The 16992-nt window shown below is 46.7% G+C and overlaps 1 protein-coding gene across 2 annotated transcripts in view; it reads right to left on the reverse strand.

Moving 5' to 3' along the window:
- Nucleotides 1-2858, reverse strand: part of GNAO1 (G protein subunit alpha o1) — a 364707-nt gene extending 361849 nt beyond the window's left edge. The window contains exons 1-2 of one of the 2 annotated variants that reach the window (XM_077455095.1): nt 2481-2851; nt 569-611 (exon numbers count right to left, since the gene is read on the reverse strand). In XM_077455095.1, the coding sequence (XP_077311221.1) occupies nt 569-611; nt 2481-2598 (161 nt within the window). In that variant the 5' untranslated portion in view covers nt 2599-2851. Of the gene's footprint in view, nt 1-568; nt 612-2480 lie in introns of both variants that reach the window. The other variant, XM_077455104.1, reaches the window with a different exon arrangement.
- Between the last annotated feature and the right edge of the window lie 14134 nt (nt 2859-16992).

Consider the following 16992-nt stretch of genomic DNA (forward strand, 5'->3'; position numbering starts at 1 on the left):
CAAAGCCAAGCACACCGTCCGCACCCAATACATCCCCCCCATATAAAACAGATCAGACCGCGTGCTGAGATCTCATCATCCAATACATTCTCCTCCCCCACCCCCATATCATCCATACAGGCGGCCATGTTTAATGATAGGGGGGTGATCATACCGGATCACTGGGGGGGCTCTATAATCTTCTATATCTATAGGATTGTTGTAACCCCCATCCCCCATCTGATCACACCGCCACAGGAATCAGGGGGCTCTACACAAGAATGACATGGGGGGGGGGGGGGCTGTACACATCACAGGAGAAAATCTCCATGGAGCTCATTATTCCTGCCTGTCAATGTGAAATCGGTGTACAATGTGATCGGTGTAGTGTGTACAATGTGATCGGTGTAGTGTGTACAATGTGATCTCGGTGGTGTGTGGTGGAGGAGCCGGTGATCCGCTCCCCGGATTCAGCACCAGGCTGGGAGAACAGCTCCTCCTGCAATCAGTGCACACAGGGCCAGGCACCAACATGGCGGCTCACACATCCCGGGGGGGGGGGGAGGAGGAGAGGGGGGAGGACACTTACTTCATCTGCTTCACAATGGTGCTCTTCCCAGACTCCCCGGCCCCTGTACGGGCAGAGAAAAGACAAGACTTCCATCAATGGAGGGGACAGTATACAATACCCCACTCCTCCCAGCACTGTGCCGTACACACCATCATCACCCCACACCCCCCCCCCCCAATATATCCCCTCCATCCACCCCACTATAACAGACACATCAGTAAGGGGGATACATGGACCGGGAGCAGAGCTGGGAAGGAGGACATGGGGTGGATGGGGGGATCGGGATCACTATAGAACTATCGGCACAGAGCCCAGCGCACATCACAAGGGGGGTGATACTGGGGGATGGGGTGATGTTGGGGGATGGGGGGTGTGGAGCTCATAGTGGGCACAGCAATTGACATATCATACAAATCATCTGAACATTTCTATAAGCTTCTCCTGGAGAGCACATCCGGGATATATATATCTATACATTGATATACACACACATTGGATGGTCTCTATATAGATATATATGGGGGGGGGGCTGCAGTGTGCTGATCAGAGGCTGGGTGTGCCTACATCTCATATGAAGCTTCCAATCTAATGGAGGATCCTCTATGGCAGTGATATGCTCTGGTGAATGTATTGTATGCACTGAATGAATGGTGAGCAAAGGCAGGCATGCAGTTAGGTAAATGACTAAAAGCAGCAGGCATACACTTGGTGAATAGCAAGCAATGGGTGAATGGTGAGCAGTAGGTGAATGGTATGCATTACAAAAGCAGGCATGCAGTAGGTGAATGATGAAGAGCAGCAGGCATGGACTGGGTGGAAGGGTCAGGGTCAGTAGGTTGGCATGCACTGGGTGAATGGTGTGCAGAAGCAGGCAGTGTTATAGATGAGGGGTGTCAGTGTTGTCACACAGGAGCAGGCAATGGGTGAATGTTTTAAGGGGATGTCAGCAGGCAATGGGTGAATGTTTTAAGGGGATGTCAGCAGGCAATGGGTGAATGTTCCTCGGCGGGTGAAACGGGAGGTGAATGTTCCTGGGGGGGTGAATGAATGTTCTTGAGCGGGGGAAGGGGGTGGTGAATGAATGTTCTTCAGCGGGGGAAGTGAATGAATGTTCTTCAGCTGGGAAAGGGGATGAATGAATGTCCCTCAGTGGGTGAAGGGGGGTGAATGTTCCTCAGTGGGTGAATGTCCCTCAGTGGGGGAAGGGGGGTGAATGTTCCTCAGTGGGTGAATGTCCCTCAGTGGGTGAAGGGGGGTGAATGTTCCTCAGTGGGTGAATGTCCCTCAGTGGGGGAAGGGGGGTGAATGTTCCTCAGTGGGTGAATGTCCCTCAGTGGGGGAAGGGGGGTGAATGTTCCTCAGTGGGTGAATGTCCCTCAGTGGGTGAAGGGGGGGTGAATGTTCCTCAGTGGGTGAATGTCCCTCAGTGGGTGAAGGGGGGTGAATGTTCCTCAGTGGGTGAATGTCCCTCAGTGGGTGAAGTGGGTGAATATTCCCCAGTGTGTGAAATGTCCCTCAGTGGGTGAAGGGGTGAATATCCCTCAGTGGGTGAGGGGGGGACATTCCCCAGTGGGTGAATGTCCCTCAGTGGGTGAGGGGGGTGGAATGTCCCCCAGTGGGTGAGGGGGTGAATGTCCCTCAGTGGGTGAATGTCCCTCAGTGGGTGAGGGGGTGGAATGTCCCCCAGTGGGTGAGGGGTTGTATGTTCCTCAGTGGGTGAGGGGGTGGAATGTCCCCCAGTGGGTGAGGGGGTGAATGTCCCTCAGTGGGTGAGGGGGGTGGAATGTCCCCCAGTGGGTGAGGGGGGTGGAATGTCCCCCAGTGGGTGAGGGGATGAATGTCCCCCAGTGGGTGAATGTCCCTCAGTGAGTGAGGGGTGTGGAATGTCCCCCAGTGGGTGAAAGAGGAGGGGGGGGGTGAGCGTTCTCACCCAGCAGCAGCAGTTTGACATCCTTGGCCGCAGTGATCCCATCCTCCTTCAGGTTCTTCTCGATCTGTTTGCTCCTCTCCAGCGCAGCTCTCTCCTCCGCGCTCAGGGTGCAGCCCATGACTGCTCGGGGGGTCCCGGTCCGGCGGGAGCGGGCGGAGGAGGTCCCGGGTCCTGGTCCCGGCAGGGTAGAGATGAGGAGAGTTAGTTTCCTGGGGGCGGCGGGTGTGCGGCGAGGAAAGGTTCCCGTTTTGTTGGGTGCCGGTGCGGGCTCTCGGTTCTGTCACCCCGGGCTCTCGGTACCGCCGTATCCCGCTATCTCCGTCTCTGCCTCTCCGCTGCCGCTCTGACGTCACTAGGCGCGCGACCGCGGGAGCGGCCAGACACTGGGAAGGACGGGGACGCGCCTTGGGTAGCGTTTTCGGCCCCGCCTATGGTTTGGGCAGCGTCACGTGATCTTCCCTGTCAGCAGGCAGAGGAGGAGCCGCCCCCCGCCCCTGTCACCCACAATACATTGAATTACACGTACCAATCACTTCATCAAGTGTTCCTGTCATTTCACGAACCATTCTTAAATCTGCCGGTTTTATTAATGTAACACAGAGTTCAGACACATCCTGTTATAGAGTGACAACAACCAGGCACGGTCTTCCAATTGTTCTCACGTGTTGTCACCCTGTCATAGGCAACACCCCCAATATGGGGTACAATACACTTTATATTGGCATTATTTATTGTCCTCAACATCAGGGAACCCTCCTTGAGAAATGACCTACAGCAGTTGCTGGAGCATGTAGAGCTGATGGGCTGCAAAGAGATTGCAGGAGATCAGCAGTGAGGATATGCAACGATGGATAAAAAACAAGAAACAAGTTGCACGCTTCTGTATATTAGGGTCGTACGTTATAAAATATGCCTGTTGTTCCTGTGAATGTAGACTGCCTCATAACCTTTTGTCTCTTCATCGGGGCTCTATGGTGGTCAGATTTTCACTTCGGGGACTCCCTGTTCCCTTCTATGCTGAAGATATATGATATTGGATGTATGTTTGTTCTGTACAGAATACATTTGGGGCCAATCACATGCTTCCTTGATGGCATGATGGTTAAGTATCTGCCCAAATTTCTCAGCATTGAGGACACCATTGATCCTGACCAAATCTCCAACTCCATTTGTAAAAAATGCAGCCCAACACTCATTATTGTACCGCTCTCCAGCCCTTCGGCCAAAAACTGCATCCTTCTACAGCCAAATATTTCAAATTTTGACCCCACAGTCCAGAGCACCTGCTGCCATTTTTCTGCACCCCATTTCCTATGTTTTTGTGCATAGTTGAGTCCAGTGGCAGCTGTAGGGTCTTGCAGTGGGGGGCTGAGTCCAATGGCAGTGGGGGGGGTCTCACGGTCGGTCATCCAGCCTTGCACTTACCCTATCTAGGTCGTGGGCAGGCAGTGCTCCTACAGGCGTCAGGCAGCGTCTTCTATTACATCTCCTCTTCCTTTGGGCATCGTGGCGGCTTCCGCCATGCATCTCCTCCCTCCTCCTCCTAGGCATCCAATAAAATCACCTTTCCTTTCAGCCAATCAGGTGACGGGTCTCAGGACCCACTTTCTGATTGTCAGGGAGGAGGATCAGTGTGACATTCATTCACTATTGTCACACAACCAGGTGGGCTCAGAGCACAGTGCTCTGTGCCCCGAGCCCACCCTTTTTTGAAGCCTATTAGAGCCTCTGGCTCTAATCATGTGCTTAGAAAAAAACTAAACATCCCCCCCCATTGGAATTCATACGTCCTCCACCTTACATGTAGGGCGCCAGATGCATGGATAAGGGGGTCAGTGCCGTGTGCCCCTAATGGATAGGCTGCCACTGGCTGAGTCGGTTACCCTTGTTTCCACGTCAGAGGTATGGCTTTTTGCCTCAATTGTTCCATGAAGACCACATCTGGCCAGACTTCTCTGGACAGCAGATGGGTGTACCTGGGTTCCACTGGTTTCCTCCAGTTCTGTGTTGAAGACACTGCTGGACATCTTCTGATGTCAAAGTTAAGTAAGAATGATGTGTCTTTCATCTGCTGTATTATGTCTCTTTGGTAGACCACTGTGTCTACAGTCTTCAACATTGCCTGTTTCTTTGTGCTTCTTCAAAAGAGCTTGGACAGCACATCTTGAAACCCCAGTATGCGTTGATATCTTTGTCTGGGAGAAACCTTGCTAATACAATTTAATTACCTTGTGCCCTGTTGCTGTGCTCAGTCTTGCCACAGTGTCAGGACCGGACATGAAACTGTCTTCCACAACCTCACCTTAGTAGCAGAGTTTGGCTGTTCCTCACCCAGGTTTAGGTCTCCTACACAGCTGGAGCCTCACACAGCGGGAGCCTCCCATTGAGCGGAGTGGCCCGAGAACAAAGCGGGGTAGAAGAGACGCCGTGGAGGAAGATGCCGGACAAGAACACCGGAGCAAGAAGCAGAGGTTCGGAAGAAGAAGCAGAGGAAGAAGAAGATGGAGGAAGAAACCGAAGGATGAAGGAAGGAAGAAGACCCAAAGAAGATGGAAAGAAGAAGACTTTAATAAAGGAATTGTCAAAAACTGGCTCATGTCATTTTTAACATTTTTGACACTTTTTTGGTAAAATGGTAGGATTACCTTACCATTTCACACGGGGGGGCGGGATCTGGGGGTCCCCTTGTTAAAGGGGGCTTTCAGATTCCGATAAGCCCCCTGCCCGCAGACCCCCACAACCAAAGTCCAGGGTAGTGGGGATTAGGCCCTTTGGGCTACCCCCAAAGCAACCTCCCAATGTGGCCTGGTATGGTTCAGGAGGGGGGGCGCTCTCTTGTCCCCCCCTTCTTTTCCTGCGGCCTACCAGGTTGCATGCTCAGATAAGGGTCTGGTATAGATTTTGAGGGGGACCCCCACTCCATTTTTTTTGGTGGGGGGGTTCTCCTTAATATCCAAAGCAGATCTGAAGGGCCTGGTATGCTCTTGGAGGGGAACCCATGCCAGTTTTTAATTTAAAATTAAAGTTGCCTGGCCTGAGGGCGACTTAAAGTCATGCTGTAAGTCGCTCCAAGTCGTGTTGAAGTCACTCTAAGTCGCGCTGTGATTCATACTCAAGTTGTGTCCAAGTTGCCTCCCAAAGTTGCGCTGGAAGACGTGTTGCCCCTGTGTGAATGGACTGTTAATGATACGGAGTGCGCTATTATCAATGGCATATTATTATCGCGTGCGCCGGCATATTATCATCTGTTGCGCTTATGCATGCGGCAGTTCACACGCTCAATTAATAATTTATCTGGCGCATCAATTAAGGTATGAACCGGCACAGCGCATTCATCTTAGTAAATGACCTACTTTCTGTTTATTGAGAAAATGCAAAGTGTTCTCCGAATGGTGCCTGTGACAAACAAGTGACCTCCTGTGTTCACAATACAGCAGGGCAGCCATTCGGCATAGGATCTGGAAGCTAGTGGAGAACACTGCGGTAGTATTGTCTTCTACAGTCATTTCCAGCTTCCAGGGGGATTCCACAGATATGACACATACAGTTTATCCACTTGCCACCAAATCCAATACCTAGTACATCATTTGACTTCAAGTGATTGTACCAGGGTAATGCCTGCAGTTGCAGGTATCACCCCAGTGCTGTTTTTTAGAGCCGACTGTCAACTCTCTTGTAATAGCAATAGGAGCAGCTAACTAGCTGCTCAATTGCTATTACAAACAGAGGGAAGGGACGTTCCCCACCCCCTGCTCTCTCCCGTCCCATCAGGAGACCTGAGCTACAAGCCGCCACATCCGCTGGGTAGTTGGGGACCCATACAAAGCCAGGATCAGCTTTGATCGGGGCTCTGCTATGGTAACCCAGATGCAATGACATGACATCACCTCTGGTTCACGCTCATGTCAACGGTGCCATTTTTTGAAAATCAAAAGTATTCAAAAACACATAGCTTGGTGTTTTGAATACTTTCAAGGGCAGAGGAGAGATTTTGGGTCTTATAGACCCTAGATCCCTCCATAAAGAGTTCCTGTCACGTGCCTATTACTGTCGCAAAGGATGTTCACATTCCTTGTGACAGCAATAAAAGTAAAAAAAAAATGAAAGCAACAGTGTAAAAAAAATAAAAATAATAATGAATAATTAATAAAAAAATTTTTAAAGTTTTTTTTAAAGTGCCCCAGTTCCCCAGTCCTAGCACGCAAAGGCGAATTCGCATCAATCCCAAACACACGCAAATAGCGATCGTCCCATATATGTGAGGTATCGCCGCCAACATTAGATCATGGGCAGTAATTCCAGCACTAAACCTCCTGTGTAAATCTAAAGTGGTAACCTGTAAATGCTTTTATAACGTTGCCTATGGATAATAAAATGTACGTCGCTTGTTCCCATTGCACGGGCATGCGCAATTTTAAAACGTGACATGTTTGGTATATATTTGCTTGACATAACATCATCTTTTATACTTTACAAAACATTTATGTATGTATTGTGTTTTTTTTTTTTTTCATTAAAATTCAAAAAAGTTTATTTTTTCCCAAAATTGTGTTTGAAAAACCTCTGTGCAAATACCGTGTGACATAAAAAATTTCAAAACCCACCAATTTATTCTCTAGGGCCTCTGCATAAAAAATATATAATGCTTGTGAGTTCTAAGTAATTTTCTAGCCAAAAAAAATGATTGTAAACAAAAACGTGCCAGAAAATGATGGGTCTTCAAGTGTATATACTTACATTGGCCCAATCTGTACCAATGTAACTATAGTACGTACAAATTCTCATACCTAAAATTCTTGATATAAGTAAAGATATTTTGGAATGTCCAGGTTTACCATACACTACCTTAGGTTGACTGGTTGGATAATCAATAAGGAAAATGTTGATTTTTTTGCCATAGAACATAGAAGTGTGCTCCCGTTTCAGCTCTGCACTGCAGAAATGTCAGCGGGCCATAATAAATGCTTATGTTAGCACACTTTTCACACGTAAAGCAGATGGTTGTCAATTTTCCCTGCAAGGATATTGCCAGGTGTAACATTTCCTGTTATGGTATATTTGTATTTGGCAAATGTCTAATTTTTACATCAGTGTCTATACAGACAACACAATTTATTTTTAAATATATATTAAAGGTTTAGTTCAAGGGTTAGTGAAGCCTGACTGGAATACTCCCAGGACATTGCTAGGATTTTGCTAAGTGAGGCCTAGTCGTTACTGCTCACCTCCTTTATCCCTGGAGTAAGGTCTCAAATGCTGAGTTCAGAGCGGGGGGATGAGCATGTGAGGCGGTTTGAATCAGAGAAGAAGGTCACTCCGGTGACTGAGGTAATTAGTAACGACTATGCCTCACTTAGCACCCTCCTGGGAGTATTCCAGTCAGGTCTCATGAGGTACGTAAATGGCCTATACCTATAGGTGTAGGTGATTTATGTACTTCATGAAGCCTGACTGGAATACTCCCAGGACATTGCTAGGATTTTGCTAAGTGAGGCCTAGTCGTTACTGCTCACCTCCTTCATCCTGGAGTGAGGTCTCAAATTCTGAGTTCTGAGCGGGGGGGATGAGCATGTGAGGCGGTTTGAATCAGAGAAGAAGCTTACTCCGGTGACGGAGGTAATTAGTAACGTCTAGGCCTCACTTAGCAACCTCCTGGGAGTATTCCAGTCAGGTTTCATGAGGTACGTAAATGGACTATACCTATAACAAATATCAATATAGGATGTGATCTGAAAGCATAATTTAGGTGAGTTACCTCTATCCCTAATTCAATATACTGTATCTACAAGAGCTACTGCATTTGCCCTGGGACTTTATATGAGGTACATCACACATCAAAACACATAATATAATTGATCCACATGATTATCAGGAAATTGATACATACTGTAAATGAAAATGACATCATAATAAAATCCATTTACAATAAATTAATATTTGTCCCTGATTATTTTTTATTCCCAAGCACTGCCATGTCTAAGCTGATACATATATATATTTTGCATCTACTCCTGAGGACGTGAACATTGATTTGCGAAACGCGTTGAGTTGTCGGATGCAGTTTGTTTTATACTCATGTACCCATATTTTAGATTACGCATGAATACATCAAAACTGTAACACCACCTACCTGCATAGGCAGGTGTTTTTGGAAAGGTGATCTATCCTTTTTTTTTTTTGCTTTCCTTGAGACGTTCACCCTCGGACCCCCCCCCCCCCCCCCAAAGCTTCCTGGGTTAATAGAGCCGAGGGAGCTGTAACAGGCACTCATTAAGACTTCTTGACTATGCCCACCCTTTTCACCCACCTCCTCCATTCACTGAAGTCATATTACAGCTTCTATGAATGATACCTGGTCTATGAATGGAGGATGGAAGGATATGTGAAAGGTCTGCCCTCTCCATTCATAGATCCTGTTTTATTAAATAAAGCTGAAGTTGCTCTGCTGTATTGTGAACACAGGAGGTTGCTTGCCTGAGATGAGCTACATTTAGGAAACACTGTGAATTTTCTCAGCGACTGCAAAGTGTTCTCTGGTTGCATAAGGTGGAGAGGCAGGGCAGTAGTGTCTCTCCACCTCTTCCATTCAGAGGAAACTTTGCACTCATTAAAAAAAAATGCAAAGTGTTCTCTGAATGTTGTCAATGCCAAGTGGGCGCACTCTTGTGTTCAGTAAGCAGCAGGGCAGCGCCTTGGCATGAGACCTGGAAGCAAGTGAAGATCACTGTAGGAACATGTGTACTATGTGTACTATACATAAGCATGCCTTCCAACTTTCTGAAATGATAAAGAGGGAGAACAACTTTTGATTTACTAAAAGCAAATACATGGTGCACTTTGTAAAGGGCAGTTGCACTCTGCCATCTTCCAATCATGTGCAAGAAAAAAATACTTTTTTTTTTAACATGATTGGGTACTTTTTGCAAAGTGAAGCATTACCTTATTTACTAAGATCTGGAGCAACTGCACTTTGCAAAACGCACAGTCTATTTGCCTTTAGTAAATCAACCCCAATATGTAGGCAAAGGACACATCCCTACCTTGTCCACAGTGACACAGACCACAGACATCTAATAGGCAGAAAATGATTGGCTAAACCACACATGTAATTTTTTTACCTCTATTTTTCCTTTTATTGACTCTTAAAAATACCAACTGTAGTAATAAAGAAGTTGGATAAAAAGTTAACACTTTTGGTAGTGGAATAGTACATTTGTATAGAGATGTACACATCAGACCAAAAAGAGGGACAGCCGAGGCTGCTTGAAGGATTTATTCCTAAATGAGAGACAATTGGAAGCTATGCATACAGTATATACCTACATTAGTTTGAGCTGGACCAATGTATCTATGAAAAAAATGCCATACCTAAACTCCAGCTTTAATATTTAGACCCCTTTCACACTGAGCCGCCACCGGTGTCACCGGTAAAGGGGCACTATTTTTAGTGCCCCTTTACCGTTGTTTTAGCGCCGCTATTCAGGTCTTAAAAACCCCCCTATCCTTTTCAGCCAAGGAAGCTGCCATCTTAGCCTCTGCTTGATCTGTAACTGCCATGATGCGGCACATGTGATCCTTTATGAAACCAGCTATTTGATGATTTGACAGTTTGGTTGAAAGCACAATCAAATGTAACAATCAGCACTCCCAGAATGCCAATAATGTAACAGATGTTTGCACCTGTTAAATCAGTGTGTTTAGTTCCGTTTTAAAATATATTTAAAGCCAAGCATCTTTTTTTCTAATTTTAGAGTAGGGAGAGGTTAAAACCCTGTCATTTTTTGCTGACTGTTAGATGTAATCGCTACAAATTAAAGGGAATTACTCCTGTTCTAGGCATAAATGTAACATTTTGAAATTCCCATCACTTTTTATTTAAGTGATACTGGTCACACAGGACAAATAGAGAGGGTGAATCTTCCCAGAGGTGCACAAACAGCAGTAAAGTGGTTTTAAACTATTACATATACCTAGTGAAGTGATCAGCCTCAGATGATACACAGATATGAAACAAACCTCTTACATAACCTGTTGTACCTGTTTATCTGCGATCTTCTGTTCTCTACAGCCCTTCAAAGTGCATCATTTATAAAGCTTGTCTAAGCTTTTAGAAAGCAGGTGGCGGGGAGCTGATGCTGCACTCTGCAGATGTCAGATGATGTTACACTCTGCACACAGAAACAGAGCTGAAGCTGTCAGTCACAGGTTGTATGCTGGAGCTCTCCCCCCATCACCTTTTTTTCTCATGGTGTCAGGAAAACATGACAGAAGTGCAGATAGCAGAGGAACAAAGTAGCAGACAGAAATTACACTTAGTGCCCTGGATTGAGACAAGTATAAACTATAGAGATTTATGCTTTGTTCATATTTCATGCCAGAGTTTTACAACCAGTTTAAAGTGGAACCTAACCCCCAAAAATATTCACTCATACCTTCCAGTGATCCAGTGGTTACATCCCGTGCCGTCCTCCGATGCTATTTCTGGGTGCCGGTTTTTCTGTTCCTGATTGGCCGGTGGGGGGATGCATACAAGAGTCAGAGCCAGAGTGGGATGCATGCTTAACTGTGCATGTGCTGCTCGGTGTACATTCAATAGAAGACTGAGAGCAGGCAGGTGAGTATTTGGTATTGCAGAAGAGATATAGCATGCCTCTTCTGCAATGAAAAGCTGCTTGCAATTTTGTACTTCTTCTCTTCTCAGTCCAAGATTATGCTCTAAATTACGCACACATGCTGGTGTATGTTGTGTAGGGGCGGTGCAATATGTTGTTACAACACATATCACGGTTTACTTTTTTTTGTGTTACACAACCCCCTTGGGGACTGCTTGGATTTACCTGCTCATCTGCACCACCATGACCTTGTGAACATTCCAACCCACCTGACACTCTGGGTTCAGACATCTTTGCACCACCTTGAAGTAATAAGTCAAACAACTCAAACTTACTGGAACAATTCAAAGAGGATATTGTTACACAGATGAGGCAAAAGTTTTACTGAGCTTTGGGTAACAGTCCCAGCTCAGTAGAGGAATCCCTCTAGAGCAACACTATATATTATATACACAGTATATTATATACATATATGTACCGTAGAATACACTTGAACATGAAAGGATAAGCAAAGGTTAAGTATTTATACTGGCAAACTTCTAAAGGGGGACCCACGCTGGTCTATTAACCTTTATTCCTAATGAGAGATCAGGCTTAATAGAAATGGTATGAGGGCCCTTTAAGTAGTAATGACAGCAATGTCACTGCTGCAGACCTGATAGTCTTCACCGGCAGTCAGAGCTCATTAATTATATCCAATAAGGTGCAGTAACAAGCACTGCAATTTCTTGCAATGGAAGAAGCTAAATATGTCTATGTACAGTGCTCAAAAATAGGTGCAGTAACGTATTTCCAAGGTAAAGCTGTCTGTACACAGTGTCCCATTGAAGTAATAAGGGAAGGTAGGCAATTGCCTTCTCACAAATGAACAGGCCGATTGAATGCCTTCTGCACAGTAGCTCCCGGAGAGTTGCTCGTGCAGGGAATCTGCTGTGATTATCCCCCGATGCGAAGCTTGAAGCACGGGTTGTCGGATGACCGACCTGTATGGTGTGAACAGGGCACATAGAAAACAATTGTTTTCTTGGTATCCTTATGTTCAGACTGCATGGATTAAGGCTAAAATTGTGATGTTGGACTTCTACAAAATGGCTGCTGTATTGGAGGGGTTTCATAGTAATGGTGGTGGTGGATGTCTCAGGGCTTGGCTTCCCTCTTCCTCTCAGCCAAGGCGTGTGCACCTCCTCTCCTTCCCCTGGAAACACACACAATGTGCACAGAGCCCCCAGAGGTCAGTGGGCTGACTGGCCTCTATAGGCTGCAGTGGGTGGTTATGTTATCTGAGGGAGTGTGGGATAAGAACCCAGAATCTTTAGGCTTAGCCTCTCCTCCTCTTTGCATGTCCCTGCGAAAAGGACAAGGGGGAGTGGGGACAGGGGAAAGTGGTGAAATACGCACAGAAGAGCCATTGTGCCGCCGTCAAATGACAGTGGCTTGTCTTAAAGCGGTTAAAGGAGTTGTAAAGGCAGAAGGTTTTTTTATCCTTCTGTGTGTAGTAGCTTGACCAGCCCCCAATACTTACCTGAGCCCCCTCTCTGTCCAGCGATGTCCACTAATCCCTCGGCCGTCTTTCCCTCCTGATTGGTTGAGACACGGCAGCCATGCCATTATCTAACGTGGCTGTCAAAGTCAGTTAGCCAATCAGGAAAGAGAAAGGGCAGGGCCGAACGGCAGCTCGACTTGAGTGTCCCTATAGAAAGCTGCTTGCTGTGAGGGCACTCAACAGGAGGGAGGGGCCAGGAACAGAGAAGAGGAATCCAAGAATAAGAGGATCCGGGCTGCTCTATGCAAAACCAACTGCACAGAGGAGGTAAGTATAACATGTTTTTTTTTGTTTTGTTTTTAAAAAAAGACTTTACAATCACTTTAGAGCCCATTCACACAGGGGCAACACGACTTGTAGGCGACTTGAGTGAGGCAACTTGGACACGACTTGAGTTAAGATCACAGCGCGACTTGGGACGACTTCAACACGACTTGTGATGACTTCAAGCCCGACTTGGGACGACTTACAAGTCGCCCCAGGCCAGGTGACTTTTGCCGAGGCCAAGCAGAGAATGAGCTCAAGGGGGAACTCCACGGCAAATTTCTGAAAAAAATTTGGCGTGGGTTCCCCCTCCGAGAGCATACCAGGCCCTTAGGTCTGGTATGGATTCCAAGGGGAACCCCCTACGCCGAAAAAACGGCGTGGGGGTCCCCCCCAGATCCACACCAGACCCTTATCCGAGCACGCTACCCGGCCGGCCAGGAAAGGGGGTGGGGACGAGCGGGCGGCCCCCCCCCTCCTGAGCCGTACCAGGCCGCGTGCCCTCAACATGGGGGGGGTGCCTTGGGGGAGGGGGGGCGTGCGGCCCCCCCACCCCAAAGCACCTTGTCCCCATGTCGATGAGGACAAGGGCCTCTTCCCGACAACCCTGGCCGTTGGTTGTCGGGGTCTGCGGGCGGGGGGCTTATCGGAATCCGGGAGCCCCCTTTAATAAGGGGGCCCCCAGATACCGGCCCCCCACCCTATGTGAATGAGTATGGGGTACAATGTACCCCTACCCATTCACCTGTGGAAAAAAAGTACAAAAAAAAAACACAACACAGGGAAAAAATATTTTATTGCACAGCTCCGGGGGTCTTCCGTCTTCGGGGGTCTTCTCGCCGGACTCCTCCGCTATCTTCTTGTAGCTCTTTTGCTAGCGGAGGAGTCCGGCTTTCTTCCTCCCCGCCGCCGGCCTCTTCTCCCGACTTCGGGGGTCTTGTCCCCCTCTTCGGTTCTTCTGCCGGGCCACCGCGCCTTCTTATAGCTCTTTTACAGGCGGTGGCCCGGTCTTCTGTCGCCGCCCCGCTCGTCCCCACCCCCTTTCCTGGCCGGCCGGGTAGCGTGCTCGGATAAGGGTCTGGTGTGGATCTGGGGGGGACCCCCACGCCGTTTTTTCGGCGTAGGGGGTTCCCCTTGGAATCCATACCAGACCTAAGGGCCTGGTATGCTCTCGGAGGGGGAACCCACGCCAAATTTTTTTCAGAAATTTGGCGTGGAGTTCCCCCTTCAGAGCTAATAATTCTGTCAAAGTCGCCTCCGTATAGACGGAGATCCGACTTGGAGGCGATCTCCATTGAAATCAATGGGTACCGGTCGCCTACAAGTCGGATAGAAGTAGTACAGGAACCTTTTCTGAAGTCGGAGCGACTTCAGTAGTGTGCATTAAGACGGCTCTCATTCACTTACATTACTTTTTAAATGTTGTCCGACCTGAGGCGACTTGGGGCGACCTGAAGTCGGATCAGGAGTTGCCCCTGTGTGAATGGGCTCTTAAGGTTTGAGGAGCTTTTTTATATTTTTATATTATACTACTTGCAAGAATGTTTTAGAATATGAGTAACTCACAATCTATTAATGTAGCACTCAAGGAGCTGCTGTTTCTTGGGTCCCCTGTTCCCGTTGCTGACTACTGTCTGGGGAGCATCACACTCACCGACACACCCAAGCTGAAGTGTGAATATTTATTTAAAAATAAACAATAATATAACCAAAAAGAGATGAAAAAAAATCCAGTAAATAATAGTTGCAAATAACTTATACACTTGGTAATAAATAAGAAAAACAATGAATAACCCCTTATCCCTATACTATGGGAGGTCTTGACTAAGAGGCAATGCTAGGATAGTGGCCTGACAGTCTCTGGCAATTCCCTTCGCAATGGTCAACTGTGTCCCCATGTGTTGGGGCCCGAATTTGGCATTGGAATGCTCAAACGCCAAAATCTCTCCAAAGCTGGGTATAGATGCCTAACAGTGTCCCAAGTGGACACTACTATTCCTTTGAGTAGAGTGTAGAAGGATTTAGCCAGCGACCTCTCTCAAACTCCAGGGGTAAGGACTTGTCTCCCTCCGCTCTCCATACAGGCCTCAGTGATGTTGGCTGCAGTGATGTCCTCTTCACGATCAGATGGCAACACCAGACATGACAGTGGCGTTCCCCCAGAACAGGAGATGCACTCCACTCAGCCTCTCTTCATTCCCAAAACTGTTGCAAATCAACCCATCAGCAGCCTGCTACACAGGGGTTGACTTACTAAGCTCCCATGACTAAGCTCAAGGGGGCGGAGCGAAATGTGCTGGGGCAGGGCCTGGCGGGAGCCCAGGCTGAGGTTGTCCCTCCTACCATCGCACCATTCGTGTGGATGTGCGGCATCTGGGATCCCTTCATTCCTCTCTCCATTGATATACCAAGACTGGGCAATGCAAAATTTGGTGCAGCTCTGCATAGAAACACATCAGCTTCCAGGCTTTTTTTTTTTTTTTTTTGTCAAAGCTTAATTGAACAAGCTGAAGTTAGAAGCTGATTGGCTACCATGCACAGCTGCACCAGATTTTGCACTCTCCACTTTTAGTAAATCAACATGACTGTGTGCATCCTACCACAACCTCTCTGTGACTGCCTTCAGCCCAGGAACAGTCCTTCGTTTTCTTCTTTACCTGATCTGGTAATGCTGGTATCTGTAGTTCCAGGAGCATTCTGCAATACAAGCTCAGTCTCCTTGGGGACTAAATTTCCTACAAATAATTTTTCCCCTCAGCAGGCTCTGTATTTTCCCAGGCTGCACAGCAACAGCATTACTGTTTCCTTTGTTTCCCTAGGTGGTGGGTGGGGTTTTCCTTTAGCCCTGTGACAAGTGTCCAGTGTTCTCTTTCTCTCCTTGCTGGTAGCCCAGGAGAGGGAGAAAAGCTGCAGCACTGGCTGTGTGTGAGCTGCAGCAGCATGAGTGCATCAGACTTCACTCTCTCAATCAATATAGACTATTTTTATTTCTTATGCTGCTAGCATTAGTAAATAGATAGGAAGATTTATTACATTTATTTGTTCTAAACTTTTTATTTTACACATATCTTCAGTTGCTTCCTGGTTTCCAGGCCTAGGACAAAATGTTTGTAATACATCCCAGGGGTCTTCAGGAGCATAAGAGGGATTGTGTCTGCTAAGCACACCCTCCTGCCTTCATGCCTGAGCTAAGAATGGATTCCAGGAAGTAAGAGCTACATGGATCATCTGCCCTTATTCAAGATGGCTGCAGCCAGAAATACTGGGGGGGTTCAAAATGATTTCTCAGCAAAATAGAGCATGGAGACACAGATGGATGGGAGAGTTTGCTCTGAATATATATGAAATATTGTTTTTAATTTGTGGTTAGAAAGGTGCAATTTGCAATTTTTCGTTATTCAGCGGTTCAGATGTATCCAAATCTCCAAACTAAATAATAACAAATCCCTCCCGAACCATACCAGGCCACATGCCCTCAACATGGGGGGGGGGGGGTTCTTTGGGGCAGGGGGGGTCTTGGGGGTTTTCCCTCCCCCCGCTCCAAAGCACCTTGTACCCATGTTGTTTTGAATCAGTGGATAATTTTTCGACTGATAGTTTTAAAAATTTGGAATTTGTTAGAAAATTTATAAATGAAATGAAACGAAACAAAACAAATTTTGAAATTAATCAACGAAACAAAATTAGTAACATAACAAATCTATCTGAAACTTAACAAAATTTTCCGTTCTGTAGTGCTTAGATACAGTGTAGTTCCACTTTAATGATATTCAAAAAAAAGTATTTAATAAGAACTGTGGTTAATAACTTACATTTTTTTGTTTTTTATTATTATTATTTACATCAGTTATAGTAATGTAGTTAAATGTATTTTACCCTGTATGTACGTTATGTATGTTACATGAGTCACCAGATTATGAATAGGTGGAGTAGCACAGTCAGCACCTTTGAATACCAGATGCTGTTAAATCTTGAATGTTGTGTGATCTTGTAAATATGCAGGTACATTTTCCTGGCAAATGTGTTTATTGAACAGGATGAATTATTTACCAGTGAATGTTCACTGAATCTTATTGCCCATACATACGATCCA

This window comes from Lithobates pipiens, unplaced genomic scaffold, assembly GCF_037356315.1.
Source record: "Lithobates pipiens isolate NorthernLeopardFrog02 unplaced genomic scaffold, aLitPip1_a1.2 Scaffold_10, whole genome shotgun sequence".
Taxonomy (NCBI): Eukaryota; Metazoa; Chordata; class Amphibia; order Anura; family Ranidae; genus Lithobates; species Lithobates pipiens.